The 24996-nt window shown below is 40.6% G+C and overlaps 1 protein-coding gene across 1 annotated transcript in view; it reads left to right on the plus strand.

The window, feature by feature from the left end:
- TTN (titin) overlaps positions 1-24996 on the plus strand; it is a 371903-nt gene that overhangs the window by 161791 nt on the left and 185116 nt on the right. The window contains 28 exon segments of the mRNA XM_048484469.1: positions 103-183; positions 2506-2577; positions 4663-4911; positions 5436-5531; positions 6104-6184; positions 6981-7046; positions 8935-9018; positions 9363-9422; positions 9634-9696; positions 9936-10013; positions 10339-10419; positions 10896-10979; positions 11715-11792; positions 12171-12254; positions 12476-12556; positions 12735-12818; positions 13139-13243; positions 14593-14703; positions 16445-16510; positions 16942-17019; positions 17274-17348; positions 17644-17724; positions 18308-18388; positions 19980-20063; positions 20731-20805; positions 21558-21635; positions 21817-22176; positions 24894-24977. Coding sequence (XP_048340426.1) covers positions 103-183; positions 2506-2577; positions 4663-4911; positions 5436-5531; positions 6104-6184; positions 6981-7046; positions 8935-9018; positions 9363-9422; positions 9634-9696; positions 9936-10013; positions 10339-10419; positions 10896-10979; positions 11715-11792; positions 12171-12254; positions 12476-12556; positions 12735-12818; positions 13139-13243; positions 14593-14703; positions 16445-16510; positions 16942-17019; positions 17274-17348; positions 17644-17724; positions 18308-18388; positions 19980-20063; positions 20731-20805; positions 21558-21635; positions 21817-22176; positions 24894-24977 — 2700 coding nt within the window.

Genomic DNA, 24996 nt, shown 5'->3' on the forward strand with positions numbered 1-24996 from the left:
GAACTCCCATAAAATGGATTTTGTATATACTTTGTCTTTCTGGGTTTCTTGATACACTTAACATATGCATTTGTTTATTTATTTCCTTATTTATTTTAAAAGTTCCTAAGAAGCCGGTTGTGCAAAAGGTGCCTCTCAAAAAGGTGGTTCCAAAAGGTGAAGAGGAAGTTGCCCCTCCTAAAGGTACTGTTCTATCATTAGAAGTTTAAAAACGAATACTGTTTCCATGTGGTCCAATAAATTTAAAACAGTAACAGAAATAATGCTGATATTTACTCTTCAAACATGCTGCCCTCTTTATAGAGGCTTGTTTTGCTGAGAGATAAAACAGTAAACCACAGGAAATTTATTTCGTTGTTTAAAACATTTTAATATCTCCTTCCACCTAATCAGGGTCTGCAAAGCAGTGATGATAAAAACAGGAAAATATGCAAACAATTAAAAATACAGTTAAAATGATAAAAAATCAATTAAAAGACATGTGAATACACAGCTCAAGATGGAGGGCCAATAGCATTATTGGGGGCAATATTGTTGAAGCAGAGGATTTACTCGGAGTAGACCACCTTGCAGGATGCAATGTAGACAACAACTGACAAACACACAGTCACCAGTGCAGTTCTATTTATTGCTATCTGCTAACAAAGTGCTTCCCCAGACCACAGGTGTTTTCAGGCACACCTCACTCTGCTGTCTGTGCTATCTATATACATATGTGGTACCAATCAGGTGCCCTTACCTTATCAGGTTTTGCACACGGTACATGTTGTGCACTCAGTCCTAATTTGCACACGGCACCTGCTAGAAGGAGGGTCCAGCTGTCATTTAGATTTTGCTCATCTAAACACATGTTCTGACAAATATTCCCTATAAGCCATGCGTATGCGCAGTCGTGCAACCGCCATATTGGTGCTGCGCAGATAAGGGGCCTCTCGGGAGGGGGAGTTCTCCTGGGTAGTTCAGTTCTGCACAGTGCTTTGGAAGTTCCACACAGCAACCGGGACTGCTTAGAAGAACTATTGATTGGAGGTATGCCAGATTAAACACAAAGGTCTTGACCTACTGGTGAATAGGGGGAGACAGATGAACCTCCCTGGGACTGGAGTTCCAAGCTTTTGGTGCCATGATGGAGGAGACCATTTCTTTGGTTGCCACCTGTCTAGCCTCAGGTGGTAGGGGGAGTCAAAGTGTGGCCTCCAAGAATGACCAGAGTGAGTGAGTGGGCTCATATGGGAGAAGGTGATCCTTAAAGTATGCTGGTGCCAGGCCATACAGGGCTTTAAAGATCAATAACGGGACCTTGATTTAAGCCTGGAAAACAAATTGGAAACCAGCATAGATAGAACAGGAATGGAGAGTTATGGTCCTTATGACCTATTCCAGTCAGCACACTAGCCACGGCATTCTGTATCAACTGTAGCTTCCGGACTGTGTAGAGTAGCCCCACATAGAGCTCCACATCATTGCAGTTATCTAATGTACCATAACAGGACATGCACCACAACAGCAAGATATTTTCTGCACAAAAAAGGCCACAGCTGACTCACCAACCAAAGTTGCTGAAAGGCACCTCTGGCCACCTGTTTATCCAACAGAAGGCCTGGACCCAAGCTGGAAACCTGCTCCTTTAAGGGGACTGCAGCCCCGTCCCCAGAACATGGCATAATCCATTTCCAAGGCAGATCTTTCCACCACCAAAGCACCTCTGCTTTTTCAGGATTAAGTTTCAGCTGGTTAGCTCTCATCCATTCTGAATCTGCCTCCAGGCACCTGTTTGGGGTTTCCATAACCTCCTTGGAATCTGGTGGTAGCGTGAGATAGAGTTGAGCTTCATCTGCATATTGATGGCGGCTAAGTCAAATCTCTGGATGATCTTTCCTAGCTGCTTTACACGCATGTTGAAAAACCTGAGAGAGAAGATGGAACCTTGGGTATCCTCACAGTTCACAAGTCAAAGGCAGGAAATGATCAGAGGCAATTTTCATTGCCGGTATTTGTGTCGCAATCATGGACATTCTTGGTATTCTTTCATCTAAGGCCACCCCCACAATTTCCAAGATCTGACAAGAACTGGCTAGCCTTTTCTCCAAATGAGTACATTTGATTTCATCCCATTGATGTTAATGGAGACTTCAGGCTTGTCTTCATTCTCTTTGCTTTGAAGTCCCTGTTTCTTTGGTGTGCTTTTTAAAAGTTCCATATTTGTTTTGCTCCCTATAGCAGCTGATTCAATATCACACCCCATTTTATCAAGAGTAAAAATAGTATGCTGTTGCATAAATCAGCAGGGAAATAAACTAGGTTTAATCTTCAGCTACATTGAATTAGCCACTAGAAGGCAAAAACACATTCACAACTTAACAAAAACACTGAAGAAACAGGAACTTAAAGAGGATGAAAAAGAGAATGTGGGGAAAAACCCTTAGATGAATTGATATACAAGCGCTACAGACTAGCACAGTAGTAGATCAGACTGTTCATTGGACATGTTTCTGAATGTTTCAGAAGTGGTAACGAAACCAGAACCCCCACCTCCTGTCCCAGTCCCCAAAATACAGGAAATTATTCCAACTGAAGGTAACAAGTCATGTAAACATACTAAGAAAATAATCTGTTGTGGAGAAACTGAGCCTTTTAACACCTTCAATATTACAATTGTGTGGATATAATTCTTCATTTTTTTCCTTCCATCATCCTAACGTCATTACTCATCCTATCATTTCTTTCAGTCTCTTTACTAGTTTGTCCTGGTAATACTAATTTGAACTCTCTTTTTTTCGAATGTGAATTTCTTGAGCTTGCTGCTGATGAGCCAGCATGTTGATTTCCCTTAAGCAAGTATTCCTTTTCTGAAACAGGGTTCAGATCATATTCCATCAGCCCCTCGCCATCATGTAATACCGGTGGCAGGGGCTGATGGGAATTGTAGTCCATGAACATCTGGAGAGGCGCAGGTTGCAGACCCCTGCTCTAAAAGTATTAGTTTATTTGAACAAGGGTCTGCAAATGTTTCTACTGAGCAGTTAACTTTCAACTGGTTTCCCTATCCATTAGGTAATCAGTCTCTAAGTCCATACAGGTTAGAAAGCAAAATGGGTAGTATGCAAATGCATCAAACTGAGCCCATGGTACTATCTGAAGCTACAGTTGTGCAAAGTTTGCATTACTGTATGTAGATGTCAAAGTCAGATTCTATTTGTTAGATAAAGGGTAAAGTGTCTGGTCATTACTTACTCATGGGATGACATCACAATGTGTACAATCAGACTCTTTACAGTGTGGTTTGCCATTGCCTTCCCCAGTCATCTACATTTTACCGCAAGCAAGGACGTAGGTAAGGAGGGGTTCTCGGGTTCTGACCCCCCCATTCCATGTCCGAAGCTCCGCGCTTGTGGTTTTGTATTTTTAAGTGTTTTTTAGGTTTTGGCCCGTAGGCGTAGTTTTGTAGCTAGCGGCACTGCTTCATCTCCTGATGATACCAGCCAAATTTGGTGAAGTTTAGTTCCGGGGGTCCAAAGTTATGGACCCCCAAAAGAGGTGCTCCATCTCCCATTGTTTCCAATTGAAGCTAATAGGAGATGGGGGCTACACCTTTGAGAGTCCATAATTTTGGACCCCCTGAACCAAACTTCATCAAACCTGGGTGGTATCATCAGGAGAGTCTCTCAAAGATACCCTGAAAGTTTGGTGCTGCTAGCTTAACAATTGTACCCCTGACAGCAGGCACCCCCCCCCCCAATTTTCCCAGATTCACCCTCTTTGGAATGGATTTAAAGGGAGAATCTGAGGTCCCCAGTTTAAACATTGAAAGTGATGTTGTTTCAGGGTGGGGGATAATCCACCCCAAAACAGCATCACTTTCAATACTGTTTTATCTGGGGACCTCAGATTCTCCCTTTAAGGTGGGTTTAAAAGGAGAATCTGGGCTCCCTAATTTAAATACCATTGAAAGTGATGCTGTTTGGGGGTGGATTCCAGCATCACAGCAGTCGCTCATGGTGGGGGGGTGCACAAACCTCACATTTTGCACTGAGCTCCATTTTTAGCTACCCCTCTGCCTGGAGGGGAGAGAGAAGGGACTGTCGACTGCCAGCTGGGAGCCCAGCCTGTGGGGGAGGCAGGGGGAGGCAGGGTGTGCGGGTCACAGGAGTCTGCCATCCCTTGCCTCGGAAAGCTGCTTTTATAAGCACTTAGGCTGGGGGTGGGGCTTGGGGAGGTGGGCCACGCCCCCAGAGGCAGGTGGGGGCATGGCCTCACCCCTGAACCCCCCCATAAAGAGTCTAGACCTACGTCTCTGACCCCAAGCAAGTTAGATCTGGGAAATTGTGGGGTTTTACCAACCTCAGAAGGATGGAAGGCTGAGTCAGATACTTGAAACCAACTTCCATCAGGATCGAACTCAGGTCATGAGCAGAGCTTTGACTGCAGTACTGAAGCTTACCACTCTGCACCATAGGGCTTCTCCTTCCCTATCCATTAGCAAGGTGTAAATACTGTTTCTGCTTATACCAACCATGCTGCTGTACTTTTAACAATACTGAATGTACAGGATCAAAAACAACTCTGCTGAGTTGTTTCAAAGCCCAAATGTTTGTTTATGCCTGTAGTTGACGAATGTTCTGCCAACCGAATATTCATGCAAACCTTATTTTTCATCAAAAGTTCCAGCCAGGAAACCTCAAGAAGTCAAAGTAACTGCTGTAGCTAAAAAGAAGGAAGAAGTTTACGAGGAGAAGAAAGAGATCTATGAGGTTCAAAGAGAAGCTTACGAAGAATGGGAAGAAGATTATGGGGAACAACAGGAATTTTATGAAAGAGAAGCAGGTTATGATGAAGGGGAAGAGGAGTGGGAAGAACCTTATGGGGAAAGAGAAGTAACTTATGAAGAAAAGCGGATTTATCAAGAAGAAGGTATCATTCCTTTTTTAAAGTTCCCATTTGGGTTTTGTTTCCCTCTCTCATTTTGGTTTTGCTTGCTCTCATTTCCTATCATTAATGGACCTGATCTCTTTCGGGATTTTTCTGGTGGGATTTCCGGGCTGTGTGGCCATGATCTGGTAGATCTTGTTCCTCGCGTTTCCTAACTTTTCGCCTGCATCTGTGGCTGGCCTCTTCAAAGGTGTATCACAGCCCGGAAATCCCACAACAACCAGTTGAGTCCTGCCCTAAATGCCTTCGACAATATATTTCTGGTGGGAAATGCGCCACTGTTTTTGAAAATCCTACTCCTTTTTCTACCACATGCTATTTTTTGAAGCATTCAATGGGCAGAAAATCCTTATCCAGTAACTTTGCAGTGGTGCAACATGGAAATTCTTGGTGGGGTATCCCCTACATTACCTAACTTTAAACTAATCTGAGTACACATTTGGTGTGCGCTACACTAAAGGAATACCTTTGAATATTTCCTAATATCAATATTGTGTTTATTACAGTGGTTCAGGTGCCAAGAAAGCCAGAACCTGAACAGAAACGCCCAGCAGTTACAGCTAAAAAGGAAGAGAAGAAAGAAGTCACTGTACAGAAAAAAGGTAGGACTTTTAGAATTTTGGTATCAAAATGTTTTCGGTTGCTGCAAACTTCTCCACCACCACCACCACCCCCGCTTTCCTCCCCTTTTTTCCCATTAAGGTACACCTGATTTATGGAAATGCTGTAGGTTTTTTAAGACAGGGATGGTTCCAGTAGCTGAAATGAAATCATATAGAAACTCTTTCCTTTACTTGACCTAATTTCAATGGTTACCTTAACTCTTGAAATCGAATTCTGCTTCATTTCAGCCATTAGGAGGTTTGCTGTTTATTTTAGCGCCCTCAGAACTTTACCCCAATTGTTCTTCCTGTTGTATGGAGGGACTCAAAAGTCTGTGTTTTAACAGATCCTCTTCCTAGTCCCCTTCTGCAAAGGACTGCAGTATGGACTGGTTAAGGAAATAGATCATCGAACTTCCAGGGACAGAAAATTCACAATTAAGAGGGACATCCAACATGGCTTTTAAAAAGTCAAAATTTCATTATATTATAAAAAGAGACTGACAGCATATAACTTGGTGTTCAGACTAACCCATTCCTGAGTAATGAGAAATGTCTTCGATTTCCTGCAGTTGTTCGAAAACCTGTAACTGAAGATATTGAAAGAACAACTAAGCAACTGGAAGAAGAAAAAGTCAAACGACCCACCAGAGGTATTACCAAAGATAACGGGGTAGCTCGAAACCATAGGCTCATTCGCAAGATGTCCTTCTGCAAGCAGCAGGACATCTTTGATCATACACAATGCATTACTTACAAACCATGTTATTAAATTGAAATTATATCTTTCATCACCAGCAAGGGTATCCTGATAATTTTCCCATACTGAACTCTAATTTACCATGCTTGAAAGTTTTTATAGCAAAAATGTAGGAGACTGGGAACTTCATGCAATTCTAGAACCAAATCCACTGCCCTCTCTTCAGAAAACAGATGCCAATTTCCATATGTTCTGTTTAGTTATAGGAGCGACCCCGACTTACCGGGGGCCGCCATTGCTGACTGGGGAAGGGAGCCGCTGCAGCAACGCATCAGCAAGCCCCTCCACTGCCGGCCGGCCGGCACCAGAGCGTCACAGCACGGGTGCCTGGCAGCTGAGCCAATAGGCGACAGGGTGGGAAGGTGCACAGCCATGACGTTGGCCTGATGACGCCCCCCCCTTCCTTAAAAGCCGGGGCCGGCCTCGTGGCCGCCCTCTTTAACGGCTGCCCGGCGAGTGTTCTATATGTTCTGTTTAGTTATCTATTCATTCTTTCTTTCTTTTTTGAATGATACCATACTCTTTTTCTTTTTGTAAGCCTGAAGTGGTTGTTTTTATGTTCCTTGTCATGGTACCAAATCTGTGAAGTAAAAAATGTGTCCTGTTGGGTCTTTCTAAATGTCATTATTATTCATTCTCACATCTGTGTCCTTTTTCTGTTTGAAATTAATTATTTGTATTCTTTAAAGTACCAGAAGCGCCGCAACAAAAACCTGCACGAAAAGTGGTCCAGGAGGAAATTTTAGAAAAGAGAGGTACAAAATATGTTTTTTTCACTCTTTGTATATACCAAATGTGAGTGTGTGTGTGTTTGTCTGTGAGCAAATATATGCATGTGTATTTTCAGGTTTGTTCTGTGTTGCCCCTCTTGTTTACTCTTACCCATTAGTGTATGATTTGTTAGACCTGTGTGATTCCCATTATTGAGAGCCAGCATGGTATAACGGTTAAGGTGTTGAACTAGGATCTGGGAAACCCACATTCAAATCCTCACTTGTAGCACAGAAGCTTACTGGGTGACCTTGGGGCAGTCACCCCCACTCAGCCCTGACCCCGGTTAGTGTTTGGATGGGAGACCTCCAAGCAGAGGTGGGATCCAACCAGTTCTCACCACTTCTCTAGAAGTGGTTACTAATTTTTTCTGAGTGCCGAGAAGGGGTTACTAAAGCAACCTCCCTGCCCAATAGGGACTGGAGGTGCGTGTGTGCGGCGGCCCCACTGTTTGAATCCCACCACCATCGGAACCTGTTATTAAAATTTTTGGAACCCACCACTGCCTCCAAGGAATACCAGGGTTGTGACGTGGAGGCAGGCAATAGCAAGCCACTTCTGAAAGTCTCTTGCCTTGAAAACCTTACGGAGTCACCATAAGTCAGCTATGACTTGACAAAAATATCCCATTACAAAAAGATGAGTAATATGATCGTTCTGCATAGCACCCATTAATGGAAGCATCTGCAGAGCCTTACAAAACTCTGTTTCCCCTCTTTTTTTATGCGCAAACATGGACATGTGAGCATGCAGTTCTACAGACCATTGTGGAGAATAGGATGTCTCATTCTTTGCAGTGAGATTGTGCCCAAAGCAGAGAAGATAGAAAGGAGGGTTCCATTAAGTCTTAAGGAGACCTCTTTGTGTAAGTGAATGCTGTACTTACACAGGGGAGAATAGTACCATGTTTCCCCGAAAATAAGACAGTGTCTTATATTAATTTTTGCTCCCAAAGATGCGCTATGTCTTATTTTCAGGGGATGTCTTATTTTTCTGTGTTCTGTTCGTCGGGCATGCTTCCAAACAAAAACGTTGCTACGTCTTACTTTTGGGGGATGCCTTATATTTCGCACTTCAGCAAAACCTCTACCACGTCTTATTCTCAGGGGATGTCTTATATTCGGGGAAACAGGGTACATAAAGAAATAATCTTGGCTTTTGTGCATTCCTTATATTGAAGAAGAGTTTGATTTATACCCCCCCTTTCTCTCCTGTAAGGAGTCTCAAAGGGGTTTACAGTGTTCCTTCCCTTCCCCCCCTTACAACAAACACCCTGTGAGGTGGGTCAAGCTGAGAGAGCTCCAAAGAACTGTGACTAGCCCAAGGTCACCCAGCTGGCATGTGTTGGAGTACACAAGCTCACAGCTCAAGTGACAGAGCCGGGACTCAAATCTGGTTCTCCAGATTAGAATGCACCTGCTCTTAACCACTACACCATGCTGGCTTTCATATTGACCTCTATTGGTCTTCTCTGTATTTTTCATTCCTTTTATTGGCCTACAAGATACACACAAACGTGCATGCTAAGCAAATTGTACAACTGATATTAAGGATATTTTCATATTCCAGAGGTTTTATTATCTCTGAATTTGGGGGGGGAGAGGATTTTGAGTGTTCTCCCTGTAGGATTTCCACAGAGAAATATATAAATATAATAATTTAAGGTGTCTGAAGAAACTGAATTTGTTCCCTATTATTTTATTTCCATTTGTTGATATGACGTATCTGCCTAAATACTGTAATTTCAACTCCTCATGCTTCATACACTATATATATCGCTAGATGGTTCCACACATTGAAGCCCTGAACATAAATTCATTGTCTATTGTTTTTTAAATCCTAAAGTACTAAAGTGAGCTCTTACTTTTAAAGTGCCAACGGAACAAAAGTGGACTATTTCAGAAGAGAAGGTGTCTGTATCTTATCACAGAGAAGAGGAATATTCATTTGTAACAGGTAGCTATAGAAAAAGCTCTTTCGTTTCTTTCTACTACTTGTTATCTTGGCTTGTTTGGATAGTTTTTCCTTTCCTTTGCTCTTATGAGTTATCTTCTTTTTAATGGAAAAAAAATAGAAGTGAGCATTCATTTAAGATGACGATTGGCTCCTTTCTTGAAATGTCTTATTGTTATCCAAGCGCAATAATTCTGGGAGCACACCAGAGCACATGTACGGTTCTAAATAGGGGAAGAATACCTATTTGTTTCCGGTTACATTTATTAGTTATTTATGCACAATTTCAGTGTAAGTCTACAATGCAGTGTAAATATAACCTTTCAAACTTACAATTCTATTTAAAGAACCAGAAGAGTATGAAGAAGAATACTATGAAGAAATCTCTGAAGCTCCCCGGATTGAAGGTAGATTCACTTACGTTTCAAATTGCTTTATTATTCTTTTGTAATATGTGAGTCCATCTAAACTGTTGGATCTCTGTCGTTCTGTCCTCCTTGTTGAATCTACTTGTGGTCTATCACATGAATGTCTTTATGTCTACATGCACCGTTTCAGAGTTACCTTGAATGCAGTGTAGAAACATTTTTTAAAAAATTTTTGCAATTCTCTTTAAAGAACCAGAGGAATATGAAGAAGAAAGGTTCTATGCTGAAATTCCTGAGGTTCCACCACCAAAAGGTAGACAAATTCTTAAATCAAATTGCTGTAATTCTCATAAAGTTAAACTCTTAACCACAAAATGTTTGATTTGTACAGTTCTTAATGTATCTCCTTGTCAACCATGTTTCTAAATGTCTCTGTGTTGGCCCGTTTTTGAAACTTCCACAAACTTCCTGTATTTAAAATAGTGTGAGGATAGTATAAAAATACTTTGTCTGCTACAATTAACTGATAAACCTTTGTTACTATCTTTTAAGTCCCTGAGGTGCGTAAGAGAGTAGAAGAAAAAATTCCGGTGACTGTTCCCAAAAAAGTGGAAGCTCCACCCACTAAAGGTGAATATCTACAGAATAATACATCCCATGCTGAACCTTCAGTGTACTACATTCTTCCAAACAACTGGAACACCACCCTAGAAATGTGGCTGCTACTGCAATAGAAACATGACTTTACCACTAACAAGCTCCTTGTTAACTGTACAGTTATTGTCGTATTGGATTAACCCTTTGAAAACTGCAGTAGTCATTAATAAAATCCACGCAACACATAAAATATGTGAATGTTTTAAAATCCATATTGCTGTGTTGAGCATTTTCTTAATGTAAAGACTTTGGTCTCTTAGTACCCTTGTAAACTTTTTTTACCTGTGTACCTTTCAAGTGCCAGAGGTACCGAAGAAACGGGTCCCGGAAGAGAAAAAACCTGCTCCTCCTGTAGAAGTAAAGGCTCCACCAGCTAAAGGTAGATCAGTTATCGAAAGAACAGCAAGATCCCTTCATCTTGCTTATCTTAAATCTGTTGTTGTTCTTCATATATGTGTTTGTGTGTGTGTCTTACACAATGTGACTTTGTTGTCTTTAATTTGTGTCACCATGAAATAAAAATTGTTTGCTAAATTTTCCTTTATAACAACATTAAAGAGTATCGTTTGTGTGCATGATGTGATTATTGTTTTATCTACATACTATTTGTAGCATTTACTAATCAAGGCATATAACTACATGTATTGGGATCGGTGTAGTCGGATTGATGTATGTATGATGCCACTGTGTAATTACAGCGTTACGTCAATAAATGCTGAACAAATTTCATTCTTTCATCTACATCCCCCCTACCCCAGTTTGTACTTCGTTGTACTGTATGAAATCTTTAAATGTTCAATTCAGAATAAGAGTTCAAAATACTAAAACTCCTTTTTTTAAAAACAACTGATAAAGTGCCAGAAGCACCTAAGAAACCCACTCCTGAAGAAAGAAAGCCTGCTGCTGTTCCCAAGAAAGAAGTGGCACCACCAGCTAAAGGTACATAATTTGAAATTAGAACTACTAAAAGCTACCAAATATGTGTGTGTGTGTATTTGCCCCCTCTATATGTATTCCCTTACCTGGATGGTCCAATGTAGTCTGATCTCATCAGTTCTCAGAAGCCAAGCAAGGTTAGTCCCAGCTAGTACTTAGATGGGAAACCACCAAGGAACACCAGAGTCATTATGCAGAAGAAGGCAATAGTCATAGTCATAGTCAAGTATTTATTGTTTGAGCCATTGGCTATAACAATACAGAAATACATGCAGTTAAAACAGTAACTTAGGGAAGGCAATAGCAAACCACTTCTGCTAGTCTCCTTCAAAACCCTACTGAGTTGCCATTAGTTAGCTGTGACTTGGTGTCATTTTACACCCAAACATATACGTATTAAATGGGGATTACACAGATTCATGGAGGAGAGATCTATAATTTTTTTGGTTATTTCTAAAAGAGGCAGTCGCGTATAAACCAGCAAACTGAAAAGGGTACAGAACTGTTACTACTTTTCCCATGGGGATACATGCATATCAAGACCTGTGGCTGCAGAAAATCTCACACTGTTATGAACTGGGCTGGGGCCATTGCTCTTGGGGTCACCACTTCATCCTTCATGTTTATATGTGATCACATGAAGCATGTGATGTCGTTGATTGGTTGTTGATTTGTCGAGTGACTTCTTTGAGTTTGTTTTGCAAAAGGTACTTAAAATCATTTTTAATATCTTTAAAGTGCCAGAAGTACCTAAAAAACCAGTCCCTGAAGAAAAACCTGTTCCAGTGCCTAAAAAAGTTGAACCACCTGCTAAAGGTAGGATATTGTAGCACATCAGCAACCTGTAAACAATCTTGTTATTTAAAATGTCATTTATGTGGCACTTATTGTGAGTTGATCCAAAAATCTTCAACTGTGGTTTGTTTTTGTGGCGTTCCTGTTGTTTTTCTTAAGAGTCTATGTTGCTGAATAGCATTTTTTGTAAATTCTATTTCCTCTTCAAAGTGCAGTTTGAACATTCTACCAGGTGATTGAAAATATCACAGTTCTATCACTGCACTCATATGTCTGAGTTTATTCATTTAGATTTGGTTCAAAGTATGGGGTGCACTTTAGTCGTGTCTCAGCTCAATGAATTCTTCTTTATGTCACGGCTGTTAGATTTCAATATTTTTACGTTCAATGTTTTTAAAGTGCCTGAAGTCCCAAAGAAAGCAGTTCCGGAAGAGAAAGCTCCAATTGCTGTCCCTAAGAAAAAGGAGCCTCCCCCAGCCAAAGGTACAAGGGTCTGATCTGGATAGTTCTGAAAACATTCTTAGTCTTTTCTTTGTTTCTCTCTGTGTATTATCCTCTTCATTCTATGTGTGTCGATTCAAGACAGCCACATTTAATTTGAGTCTTATGTGGTACATGTTTGTTTCTGGGTGCTGGCGATGGAGACATAATTCTGGTTTAAGTCTGTGTACATTCTTTGATATGCTTCTTTTGCCATTATTAAGTGCCAGAGGCGCCTAAGAAAGTTGCTCCTGAAGAAAAAGTACCCCGTCTACGCAAACGAGAAGAGGCTCCCCCGGCTAAAGGTACACTATCTTTTGAAAACAAATTAAAAGTGTGTGTGTGTGTGTGTGTATCCGTAGAACTTTCGTTATGTTCTGTGCATCTGTTTTATTATCACATCTTCTTTCATATTTTAAGTTTGTACTTTTGTGTCCATTTCTGTCACTTTGTACATTCTAAAACCAAACAATCTCTTTGAAGTGCCTGAGGTACCGAAGAAAGCCGTCCCTGAAGAAAAATTACCTGTTGCTATACCCAAAAAAGTGGAAGCTCCCCCAGCAAGAGGTATGCAAGTCTTGTCCTACCTTAAAAAGCCTTCCTTCTTAACTCAATAACTTTTATTTTTGTACTATTATCATGTTGCTAGTGACTGTGCAAGACATTCACATAATGATTTAAGAGCTTTGTTTCGTTTCGTTTCATTTTTAAGTACTACATAAGCTTTAACTGTGTATGTTGCATATTAAAGAGCTTTCTGTAGTGTACTCGTCTCTTTTCTGCTTTTGAGCTGTGTATCTCAGATAATCATCTTCACAACAGCCATTTCAGCCATTACAATTCCACATATTCCAGTTAAAACATTATGTGTTTAATGTCTTTCAAAGTGCCTGAGGTGCCTAAGAGAGCTGTTTTAGAAGAGAAAATGTTTGTTTCTGAAGAAAAAGTATCTATTGCCATTACTAAAAGAGTGGAAGCTCCTTCTCCTGAAGGTATATATTGCAAATGGTTGCAACTGTGAGAAACATAACCCTTTTTATATGCATCCAGTTGTCATAAAATACTAGCCTATTCTGGTTTTCCCTACTTCCTGTTAATAAGAATATTGACATATTCTACTCTTCATTATTACCCGTTAACAAGAAAGTTGTTAAATTTGTTATGTGTGTTTGTGAGTGTATTAGAGCACTTTACTTGCTGGAACATTTTACATGCAAGGAAGATCCTCAAAGAAAATGTCTCTTCTCAAGCCCCATTCAAAACCTAACATGGAAATCATGTGCAGCTGCATAAAGGAGGAAATAATTCCCACTAGCGCAGTTTTAGCTTAAAAAAATAGCAGAAGAAAGCCACGATCCTCCCCTTTCCCTCACACCACAGTCCTGAGCTGAATCAGTCTCTCATTTTTAAAGAGACATTCCCTACAGCCACTGTATAGCTGTCGGGAGAGCAAAGCCAACCTGGGGAACCAGGATATGACCATTTAAAAATGGAATGTCTGATCTGAATAAGAAAAATTGAATAAGAAAAACAGGATAGAGATAGAATAAAGAAAGCAGTCCATGTGGATTTGCTCAGAACATCCACCCATGGTCTACACAAAGTGGTAGACATGATTCCAGTTTAGAGAAGGCAATGGGTGAGTGTCGTCCAGTGTACCAGGGCCCCGTGAAAGTGTTTCCCCTCTTCCCAGCAAGGTGTAGGGGTCAAGAGTGGCAGACTCTAATATGGAGAACCAGGTTTGTTTCTCCACTCCCTCACAGGCAGCTTGCTGGGTGACCTTGGGCTAGTCTCAGTTCTCTCAGAACTCTCTCAGCCCCACCTACCCCACAAGGTGTCTTGTGGGGATGGGAAGGTGATTGTAAGCTGCTTTAAGACTCCTTTCGGGAAAGAAAAGCAAGGTATAAAAACCAACTATTCTTCTTTTCTTGAGTCACCACATAACAGTAACAAACAATTACATAGTTTGGGGGAAAGGCCTGAGAGTATGACCATACCTGTTCCAGATGGTGAGGGCCATCCAAAGCAGTTTATACCCTTGTAAGCCCTTTGACTTCAGTGGACTTAGATAACGGTATCTCTGCTTAGGATGGCCATTTTGCAGTACGATCTTCTTGTATATTAATTGCAATGAAAAAGTTCTGACATCACCCAGAGACTGTTGCAGCTGTCACTAAGGATTCTGTATGTATGTGCCTTTTGAGTACGCAATCCAGTTCTCTGTCCTACGTCTGCATGTCTGTAGCAACCATAAAGACTTGCCAAAAATGATTATGGATCTAAAACCACATCTCACGGCAACAGCAATAAATAAATAAACCCATCTTTGAAATACCAACAGTGGAAAGATGGACTGAAGAAGTGGAAGAAGAAGAGGAGGAGGAGGAGGAGGTGGTGGAAGAAGAAGTTTCCATTTCTTATGAAAGAGAGGAAGAGATTTCTGAAGTGTCAGGTATGCCCCTACTGTCTAACTAAATGTATGTGTGAAAAGTGCTGTCAAATCTCAGCTGACCCTGAAAGGGTTTCAAGACAAGTAATTAAGCAGAAGTGGTTTGCCATTGCCTTCCTCAGCATAGTCTTTCTGGGTGGTCTCCCATCCAAGCACAGACCCTGGCCGTTTCCGCACGGGTGGAATATGGCGGCCTGGGGATGGCAAAAACACCGTCCCCAGGCCACCATTCGCACAGGGGACGCAGCTGCATCGCAGCCGCGCCGCCCTCGCGCCACCTGACCGCCGCGAAGTTGGAGTTTCCCCAGAGCGCTCGGAAGCGCTCTTGTTGGGGAAACGCCGCCTTGAAGCCGCTGCTGAGCGAACGGCAGCAGCTTCAAGACGCCTCCCCCCCCCCTCCTCGCTCCCTGCACTTATCTTGTCCCCGGGCCGACCCGGCCGCTTCCGCATTCTTGCGGAAACGGCCCCTGCTTAGTTTCTGAGATCCAATGAAATCAGGCTATACTATACCATTCCATATCCCACACAGCTAAATAGGGTTTAAATAATGCAGTAGTCACAGAGGGAAGGCAGCGTGATACAACCCAATCTCATTGGATCTCAGAAGCTACACAGGATCAATATGCGGACGGGAGACCACCAAGGAAGACTCTGCAGAGGAATGCAATGGCAAACCACTTCTGCTTCTCACTTGCCTTGAGAAAGGCCCTTGCTACATTTGCAACTTGATGGCAGTTTGCACACATATGTATGTACAATACCCGTAATTCCTTTCTTTCAGATGATTTGCATGTAAATTTCATGCCTTTCTGAAACCATCATTTGCTTCTTGTGATATGATTTACCTCATAAATAATTGTACAGCTTAATCTAAACAGCAGATTGACAGTACAGCCCTAGCAGGGTTATTCCATTCTAAACCCATTGTCCTCCATAGATTTAGATAGGATTAACTCTGCATAGGACTGTACTGCAAAAGAGTGGATCTGAGAATTCTTAACTCTTCCTTCCTAGCATGTCTCAACTTAAGTAATTCACCAGTTTCTAAGTCTCCCTTTTCTCTTTTGCCTCTGTTTCTTTCTGTTTCTTATTTGGCTGGCTCATCTTAGATAGCCTGAAGACCTTCTAAAATAAAGGGTTGGATACAGTCGAAGATTAACATGTGCACTAGAGCCCTGTGCAAACAAAAATACTGTAAAAAGTCCACACTGGTAGCTTGAAATTATGTATCCCTGCAGGTGGAACTGTGATGGGTTCATTTCTGTTCACCCACATTCTGATCCAACCAACATTCTATGTTGTGAATGTCTTAGGCCCCTTCGGCACATGCAGAATAATGCACTTTCAATCCATTTTCAATGCACTCGACAGCTAGATTTTATTGTGTGAAATAGCAAAATCCACTTGCAAACAATTGTGAAAGGGGATTGAAAGTGCATTATTCTGTATGTGCGGAAGGGGCCTCTGAGCTGCTGAGGTAATGAAGAAAAATAGAGCTTCCTCTCTTAAAAACAGATAGATGTATTAACAATACAATTGTATTCAGAGTTACTCTAGTCTAAATCTTTAGATGCATGTTTAATGCTTCCCAAATGAGCTTGTCAATATCCTAAGTTTCTATGCAAGTCATGTAATTTTTTGTGCACATTTCTGTGTCTCCAACAAATATTGGTTTTCTTGTTCTGTCGGTAACATTCTTAAGCTGACTGTTTCCACTGTATGTTCTTAACAATATCTTTAATAGAAGAGGCCTACTACACTGAGGAGATCGTACATGTTACTGTTCCTGAGGAAGCACCCCCAGCTAAAGGTATATCAATCACCAACTCTTCAGTAGAAAGATTTGACAGCTGTCTCATAGTTCAGTTATTGCATCTGCATATGTTCTTGTGTGAGATTGAAAACTTCAACCGGTTTGCAAATTTGTGTGCCTTTCTCAGTTTTGAAAATACACTCTCGTCATGTTTTACCTATTTGAGTCCTGTCAGATGTAACAACTTCGCCAACTGTATTGATTTGTGTTGCTGTTGTATGTATATTGTTTATTTCTACTGTGTACAGATTATTATGTTTTAGGCACTGATGTATACACACACATGATGTGTTCAGTGTTAAACTACAAATGTTTTGTGCTCAGTAATTTTTTACCATCTTTTTTCAATACCATTTTAAATGGGCATATTGAATATTCCACATAAATTACACAAAAATATTACATATTCTTTACTGTTCTTCCTAAAGTGCCTGAGGTACGGAAAAAACCTGAACCAGAAAAGAAGGTTCCTACTCCGAAAAAAGTAGAGGCTCCCCCTGTTAAAGGTATATACATAAACTTCTTATCAGGAAAACAAATTTTTCTGCTTTCTATTATCTAATCTTCTTCAGGAAATAATAGTTGGGCTGAAATTAATTTAATTTATGCAACAATTACTTGTTTCTGATATCTGTCTAAACCATCTAGTTATATGTTTACTAGGTAAAATGTGTGTGTTTTTAGTTGTCATTGTGACCCCGCCTCCACCAATGGTACTGAAATCACTCCAACACTATAAAATTCTGTGATTCTTTTTAAGTGGTCAAGAAAGTTCCTCCTGAAGAAAAGGCACCACCTGTTACACCTAAAGTAAAAGAACCTCCACCAACCAAAGGTAAACAGGAAAAAAACTCTTCTCAGTAATATATTTTTGTCTGTACAATGTAGTATGTTTTTGTTGGTCATTTTCACATGGGATCTGTGTGTATGTAAAGAACAATGCTATCTTGAGGGATTATCACCACCTCTTGGTCAGTCTTTTAATTTTTTGCCAATAGTGTTGTCAGTACCACTGTTTCATATGTATGTTACGTATGTGGTAGAAAAATCCATGTATTTCTAGCTATATGAGGTAAAATCCATGCTGAATGTTTCACATGGCAATATCCCTACAATTATTGTTTTTAAAGTGATTGAAGTACAGAAGAAAACAAAAATCACGGAAGAAAAAGTATCTGTTACCAAAAAGGAGGAGGCTCCACCAAAAAGAGGTACATTGAGTTATAAACGTTAAAGAAGATGTCTGTCTTTTAATATTGCCTGGGAATCTAAGAACCGCACCAATTTTGTATGCCCAAGGAGATATGATTTTCGTGTTTCAAAAACCAGTCTCTTAGGACACCTAGCATACGACCTTTGGAATTGAGACTGTTTAAAAAATCAGCTGGTGCAATGGCATTAAGATCTGTTTCTCAACAATAAAAAGGCAGCAAACAATTCCCTTAGGTGCGGCCAAGAACAATGGGCACTTTTGCACACGTAGAACAATGCACTTTCAATCCACTTTCAGTGCACTTTGCAGTTCGATTTTACTGTGCGAGATAGCAAAATTCACTTGCAAACAATTGTGAAAGTGGATCGAAAGTGCATTGTTCTGCATTGTTCTGCAAGTGCCAAATGAGCACACTTAAGGTAGCTCTTAGGATCCCAGCCTCTGTCCCATGCCTTTGTTAGTATATGTACCTTTGTGTTTGTTACCCTGTTGACTTGCATGTGGTATGTCTTTGCACTTGATCGTATAGTTGTTGTCTTGGAGTGATTCAAATCACCTAAAAATAAATACTGTTTTTAAAGTGCCAGCTGTGCAAAAGAAAGCTGTGCCAGAGGAGAAAGTCCCTGTTCCAATTCCGAAGAAAGCGGCTCCACCAGCTAAAGGTACATCAACTCTCTCAGAGCACAGAAGGCAATTGCATATCAGAAGTGTGCACCCTCTTTCATTCCGAAGCAGCTGGTTGTGAAATAGGCTGTATTAAACTTTCTTAGAAACTCATATAATATTTATACTGTTTCCACCTTTCAACAAACCCAGAATATCAAATAGCTAGGATGAGAAGTCTCAACCTAGTGGCAATTTGCTCTGTATCCTTCTGACTTATATAGGACAGCAGCCTTCATGTTGCCCTCCAATGTACACATACTTTGGGTTGCAATGATGGCTAATTAAATGGATTGTTTAATTAATAGATTAATCAGCTAAAGTATTAGTACATTAATGAATGGGGGCCAGTTTTAAGTAGCAGTAGTCTAGCAGCACAATCCTGTGCATCGTTAACAGTTAATCATATGCAGACTTATTTCAGACTAAGAAACCAGAGTTACTGGAGCTAAGTAACTGGAACCCATTGAAATGAATGGGCGTACACTAGAGTCACTCTTCTCAGGATTAGGATTGCAGTGTAAATTGCATTGGATGATTCCAGGAGTTAACTCTTCCTTTATTGTTGAAGCCATTTTGACTCTAGTGTGTGATTGATAAAGAAATAATAACAAAACTTTAGGGCTTTTCCTTTAAAACAATGGTTTCCAACCTTTTTTCACTCACATACCCCTTGGTAACCCATTTCCCCTAAAAGTGTATCCCCCTATTAGAAAACCAACTATGTAATTTTTGCGTGCCCTCAAACATTCTGTAATGAAACCCTGGGGTTATGCGTACCCCACATTGGGTTCCACTGCTCTAAATTATAGGGCTTTCCCTTTAAAATGCTTTTTGTTAAATAAAAAAAATCTCACATTTTCTTTAGCATCTTTAAATAGCATGTAAATTCAGAGTTTTGTTGAATGGAAAAATTTACATATTTAAATTGATTAATCGGTTATAAGACACTGATTGATTTGCTAAAATCCAGCTGACAGGGCTGATTATTTTGAGCAGTCACTTTGGGTGCACAGTTCAAGCCTTTCTGATTGTGTTCAGATCTTCAGTAGGTTCCATGGTATGTAATGTCTTCTATAGTGTTGTGTATTGTGTCTGTGAATTGGTAAGGTCCTTCAGATCTCTTTACTTGTGTCCGTTGTTTTGTAATTGTTATATTCGACTACCGGTAATGAAATGCTGTCTTGAATGCAAGCATACTTCTCTTATTCACACATACATAGTTTAACTTCCTCTCCCTACCTGTTGTTCTTAGATGAGCTTTACCATTTCTGTGTTTTAAAACCTACAATACATATATTATATCAGGGTGCCTAATTTAAATAAGAAATTTAAGAACAAAATAATTATTCCGGTTCTTGTAAAGGGAATAAATTCCAGGGAGCAAAAGCTTGTCAGACTTTTAAAATTTCTATGAAATGTATGTTGGCTTATACATGTTGTTATGTTGGCCACGTTTTTCAATAGTCATTGTAGCAAATGTGCATTGGTTTATGCTTTTTTGTCATCTTATTTTACCAACAAGTATGAATCACAGAAAGAGGCTTAAATTCTCAATGAAGTTTTTTCTTTAAATTGGTATCTTTCAAGTGCCAGAGGTCCCAAAGAGAGTTGTCTCTGAAGAAAAAGTATCCATTGCTGTACCCAAAAGAAAACCAAGTCCACCAGAAAAAGGTACTGAAGAGTTGGACGAAAACAAAGAACAGATGGATAATTTGCTAATAGTTTTCCTATTAGTTCACTTGTCCAGCATGTTATTACTGTGGAAATTCTTTTTCCCTTCAAATTCAGAAAATGAAGAAACAGAACTTCACATGTGTTTCTTCATTCTTTTATTTAAATAAACAAGACTACTCTTTAATGTTATATACTTTTTGTGCCAATCAGAGGCGGAGCTATCAGGGGGAAGGGAGGTGCACATTGCACCGGGCGCGTGCCTGGGGAAGGAAAATCGCCCACCATGGCGCCCCCTCCTCTTCCCCCATGATGTGCGCCCTCCACTTACCTTAGTGAAACAGTGCAGGTTGGAGAAGCGGCCTTTTTTTTTTCAGGCTACAAATGGCCTGGTGGGAACTACACTTCCCAGGAGACCTTGCAAGCCCCAGGGTCTCGTGAGAAATGTAGTTCCCACCAGGCCATTTTCAGCCTGGAAAAAAGGCCGCTTTTCCAGGCTAAACTAAGGTAAGGGGGGCGCCCCCTCCAAAAAAAAACAAACACAGAGAACGCACTGGGCACACTCTGGCCCAGCTATGCCTCTGGTACCAATAAACATTCGCATTGTCTGCCTCTAGTATGTTTCTCCGTAAGAGATGCTAAAGTTAAATTCTATTTTTAATAACAGCTGTGGAAGAGCAGTGGGAATATTCAGAGGAAGTATCTATTTCTCTCCACACAGAGGAGGAGATTTCATATACAGGTATGAAATTGGTAGAGTGGGGAAGAGACCATGACAAAGTTTAAATAGTGTAGGCTGCCACTTAGTTTGAAATGTCACAAAATAAAAAATTATAGCTGTTAGGTAATAGTCACTTCTTCATGGTTTCAGGAATTTTTACAAATAGATTAATTATCTAATTCGATAGTTGTAGCACTATATCCCCATTGTTTTCATTGCAATACTTGTTGCAACCGAACAAAAATTGTAATCTCAGTTCTCTTACAATTGCAAAACAGTTCAGGGTACCATAAATCTAATGGCAATTAGGTGTAATGAACAAAACTTTTTTTAAAAGCCAGTACCCTATCATAGCCCTGATACCTGATCCATGGACTACAAGTTTCCAGAACCTCTACCCATCCAATATAATACAGCAACTTCCAATGAAATTAGTTGTGCATTCTCTTGGAATATTATGTTGAAAATATCAGTCATCTTTGTGACTCTTATCAAGAGAATTTTATGAAGATGATACTTTTAAAAAAGAAATGCCAAAGTTTCTACCTTTGGACTATATAGCCGATTTCAAAAGTTTCGTGTCTCACACAATTAAAAAAAATCTTATAAAAAATATACTCACAATTACAAATACAGCTTTTTCTAATCAAAATTTATTTCAGTTTGGTTTGCCAATGTCATTGTGTATTGTATCAGGTTATGTGCTGCTTTTTATGGGCTTCTGTGTAGTGGTTTTAAACCCTGTTAAATATAAATATACTATGTCTTTAAAGTGCCTGAAGCACCTGTGAAAATTACTGCTGAAGAAAGGGTGCCAATTTCTATTTCCTCAAAAGTGAAAAAACCTCCAGGTAATAGTATATTTGATTTGTACCAGCGTGTGTTCTTTGTATGCTATAAATGTATATACTGTGTGTTGTTCTGTGGTATTTCTGTATGTTCTGTTTTGGTTTAATTCTTATTGCACTGAATTTGGTTCTTGGTATGTGTGAGTACTGTGGCTACGACTCATAACAATTCGTATTTTTAAAGCCCCTGAAGTTCGTAAGACTGTTATTCAAAAAGAAGTGGTCCATGTTGAAGTTCCTGCGTATGAAGAGGAGGAAGAGGCTCCTCAGTATGAGGAAGAAGAAGAGACTCCTCAATATGAAGAAGAGGAAGAAGCGCCTCAATACGAAGAAGAGGCTCCCCAGTATGAAGAGGAAGAAGCCATACAATACGAAGAGGAGGAAACCTCTCGATATGAGGAAGTCACTCACTATGAGGAAGAGGTCACTCACTATGAGGAGGAAGTCACTCACTATGAAAAAGAAGAAATTCCTGCTTATGAGGAAGAGGAGGAAGTTCCTCATTATGAAGAAAAACCTCCTCCTCGACCTCTTCCAGCTAAAGGTAAAATTCAGTTTTTCAGTATGTTGAGGAACGAAAAGATCTTCTAAATTTGCTGTTATGTTAGAGATTTTCCTTTTGTGCTCAGTTACTGTTACTTTATTTTGTTGTGAACATTTTGATCATGTGCAAAAATGTTGTGTGTTGTGCACAGAATTATATGTGTAGAATTAGTTTGATTTGAAGAAATGGGGGTTAGCACTTGGATGTATCTGAGCTTAAAATAGACAGGAAATTAGCTGGTTCAGATTGCCTTAGGGCAGCCATTCTCAACCAGGGTACCATGGTACCCTGGGGTGCCGTGAACATGTCCCAGGGGTACTGCAGCAACACTACCACCCCCCCTCATTTTTGTGGTGTCTTCCACCGGCGCCAGCAAGGACATGGAGCTGGCCCATGGGGCAGGGCCTGCCACAAGGTCAGCAGCCACCCACCCCCAGTGCTTCCCTTCACCCTGGGAGGGGAAGGTGGGGGGTGTGGCAAGCAGGGGCAATGGGAGGGGAAGGTGGAGGGTGGCGGCAGGGGTACCGTGAGATATGAAGAGTGAGGTCAAGGGTACCCTAACCTTGAAAAGGTTGGGAAACACTGGCTTAGGGATATCCACAATGATACCAAAAAGTCCAGAATTCTGGGACTAATGAAAATTTATCTTCCAGAATTTTGTATTTCTGGTGTCCAGACCAAAAGTCTAGAGAGAAAAATCAGCATCTCCCCCCTTTTGGATTTTAAAGGGCCATTATTTTCTATGGGAAGACCGGGCTTTTAAAATTGGACGCTGGGTCTACCCTGTAGAAAATAATGGCCCTTTAAAATGTGAAAGGAATTGGAAATAACAGCTAGCACTTAATGAGGTAAACCTAATTGTCAAGGATAGGTCTACCAGCCACAAGAAATAGTGGAACCATTATTTCTTAGAGAAGGTAAAGAGGCCAGGACTACCACCCGTAGGAACTAATGAGTCTGTTAGTTCCTACAGGTGGTAGACATAGGCTCTGTACTGTCCACGGGAAATAATAGTACAGAGGCTAGATCTATCTGATCAACAGTTAGTCAGAGTCCCTTTAAATTTTCAAGGGTCATTCTTTTCTATGGTGGTAGACCTAGCCTCTCATTGTGGAGGCTGGTCTTCTGACAGAAAATAGTAGTCCTTTAAATTTTAAAGGCATTGTGATTCCCCTAAACTGCTGCTTGCAAGACCAGCTTCCTCTCCCTCCCTCCCTCCCTCCTTGCTTTCTTGGGAGGAGGGTCAGGGGAATGTAGGGGGCAATTGCTAAAATTGTCCCAGATTTCCAGGACTGGGGAAAAAAACCTGGAAAAATATCCTGAAACAAATAGAAGAGTCTCAGAAATACAGGATAATGAAAAGAATGCCCTCTCCATATCCATATCCAAAATCAATCTAAAGTTTTTTGCACATCCTAGTAATTAATATTCCAAACACCCATACTTCAAATCGTATTATTAGTACTTATGCAAAAACTCCCAGAATTAAAATTTATCTTCACCCAGTTGCATAGAATGCTTAGTACATCTGCTGCATATGGAAGCCGACTAGAAAATATTATGCGAGCTACTTCATGTCTACCATAAAATAAAACATCTTTTACCATAGAACAATATCTGGCGAATGATGGCAGCAGAGATCAGTAAAAGGCCAATATAACATGTCTCCTTGTTCCAACACTGTTAGTCCCTTCTATGGAAGTAGCCATGGATTTCGTCTTCACCTACGATATCCACCTTAGTTAGTCATGTGCTTATTTCTCTAGTCAACATAGAGTGGGATGAGGAAATCTTTTAATCCACCTCATCCGACAATGATCTGCAAGCTAAGCAACTGACATTATCAAATGATTCCTTTAGCAAATGCTACACTTCATTTTCAACCCAAACACTGAGCTTAAGACCACATGTCGGCATGTAAGCATTGTATAAATAATGCAAAGATTGTAACACAAAAAAACAATTAACGTTAATTTAATAATAATAATAAAGTGCCATCAAGTCGCAGCCAACTTTTGGCAACCCCTCATGGGGTTTTCAAGGCAAGAGACAAACAGAAGTGGTTTGCGATTGCCTGCCTCTACCTGTCAACCCCAGTAGTGGTCTCCCATCCATGTGCTAACTATGTCTGACCCTGCTTAGCATCCATACTCTGACAATCTCAGGCTAGTCTGGAACATTTAATCTGTTAACATTCATGCACTTGAAGTTAATTTAGCTTTGTCAAATGGATTTTGGTAGAATAAAGGTAACATAAACTGAATTAGACTGGCAAATTTGCTTCTGAAATACAGTCATATCTCGGGTTTCGTCACCTTCGGGTTTTGCCAGTTTCGGCCGTTTTTTTACCTCGGGTTTCACCGATCCCCTCAGGTTTCGTTTATGCAAACAGCTTAAATGTGTGCCGTTTAAGTAAATTTGCTTACCCGTTTGCGTAGCGCATGCGCATACGGCGTAGCCTCGGGTTTCACCGAGCGTTGCCGGACTGATTACCGGCGAAACCCGAGGTATGACTGTATGACAGAAAGAGCACTTGTTTTATTGTTTTATAGCTTAATGTTGTGTTATTTTCCCCTCCCCCCAATGTTGTGATACCACTACCTACTCGTTGTTGGCATGTACTAGGATTCTGTGTTGGATATATAAGGCAGTTCAGCTGATTTCTTGTACTCTGGTTTTGCGAGTACGCTCTTTTAAATAAAGTGCTATCTTTAAAGTGCCTGAGGTACCCAAGAAACCCGTCCCTGAGAAAAAGGTTCCTGTGACAGTGGCCAAGAAAAAAGAGGCTCCTCCAGCAAAAGGTATCGCACTTCTTCGTTG

This window comes from Sphaerodactylus townsendi, linkage group LG02 (genome assembly GCF_021028975.2).
Source record: "Sphaerodactylus townsendi isolate TG3544 linkage group LG02, MPM_Stown_v2.3, whole genome shotgun sequence".
NCBI classification, from domain to species: domain Eukaryota; kingdom Metazoa; phylum Chordata; class Lepidosauria; order Squamata; family Sphaerodactylidae; genus Sphaerodactylus; species Sphaerodactylus townsendi.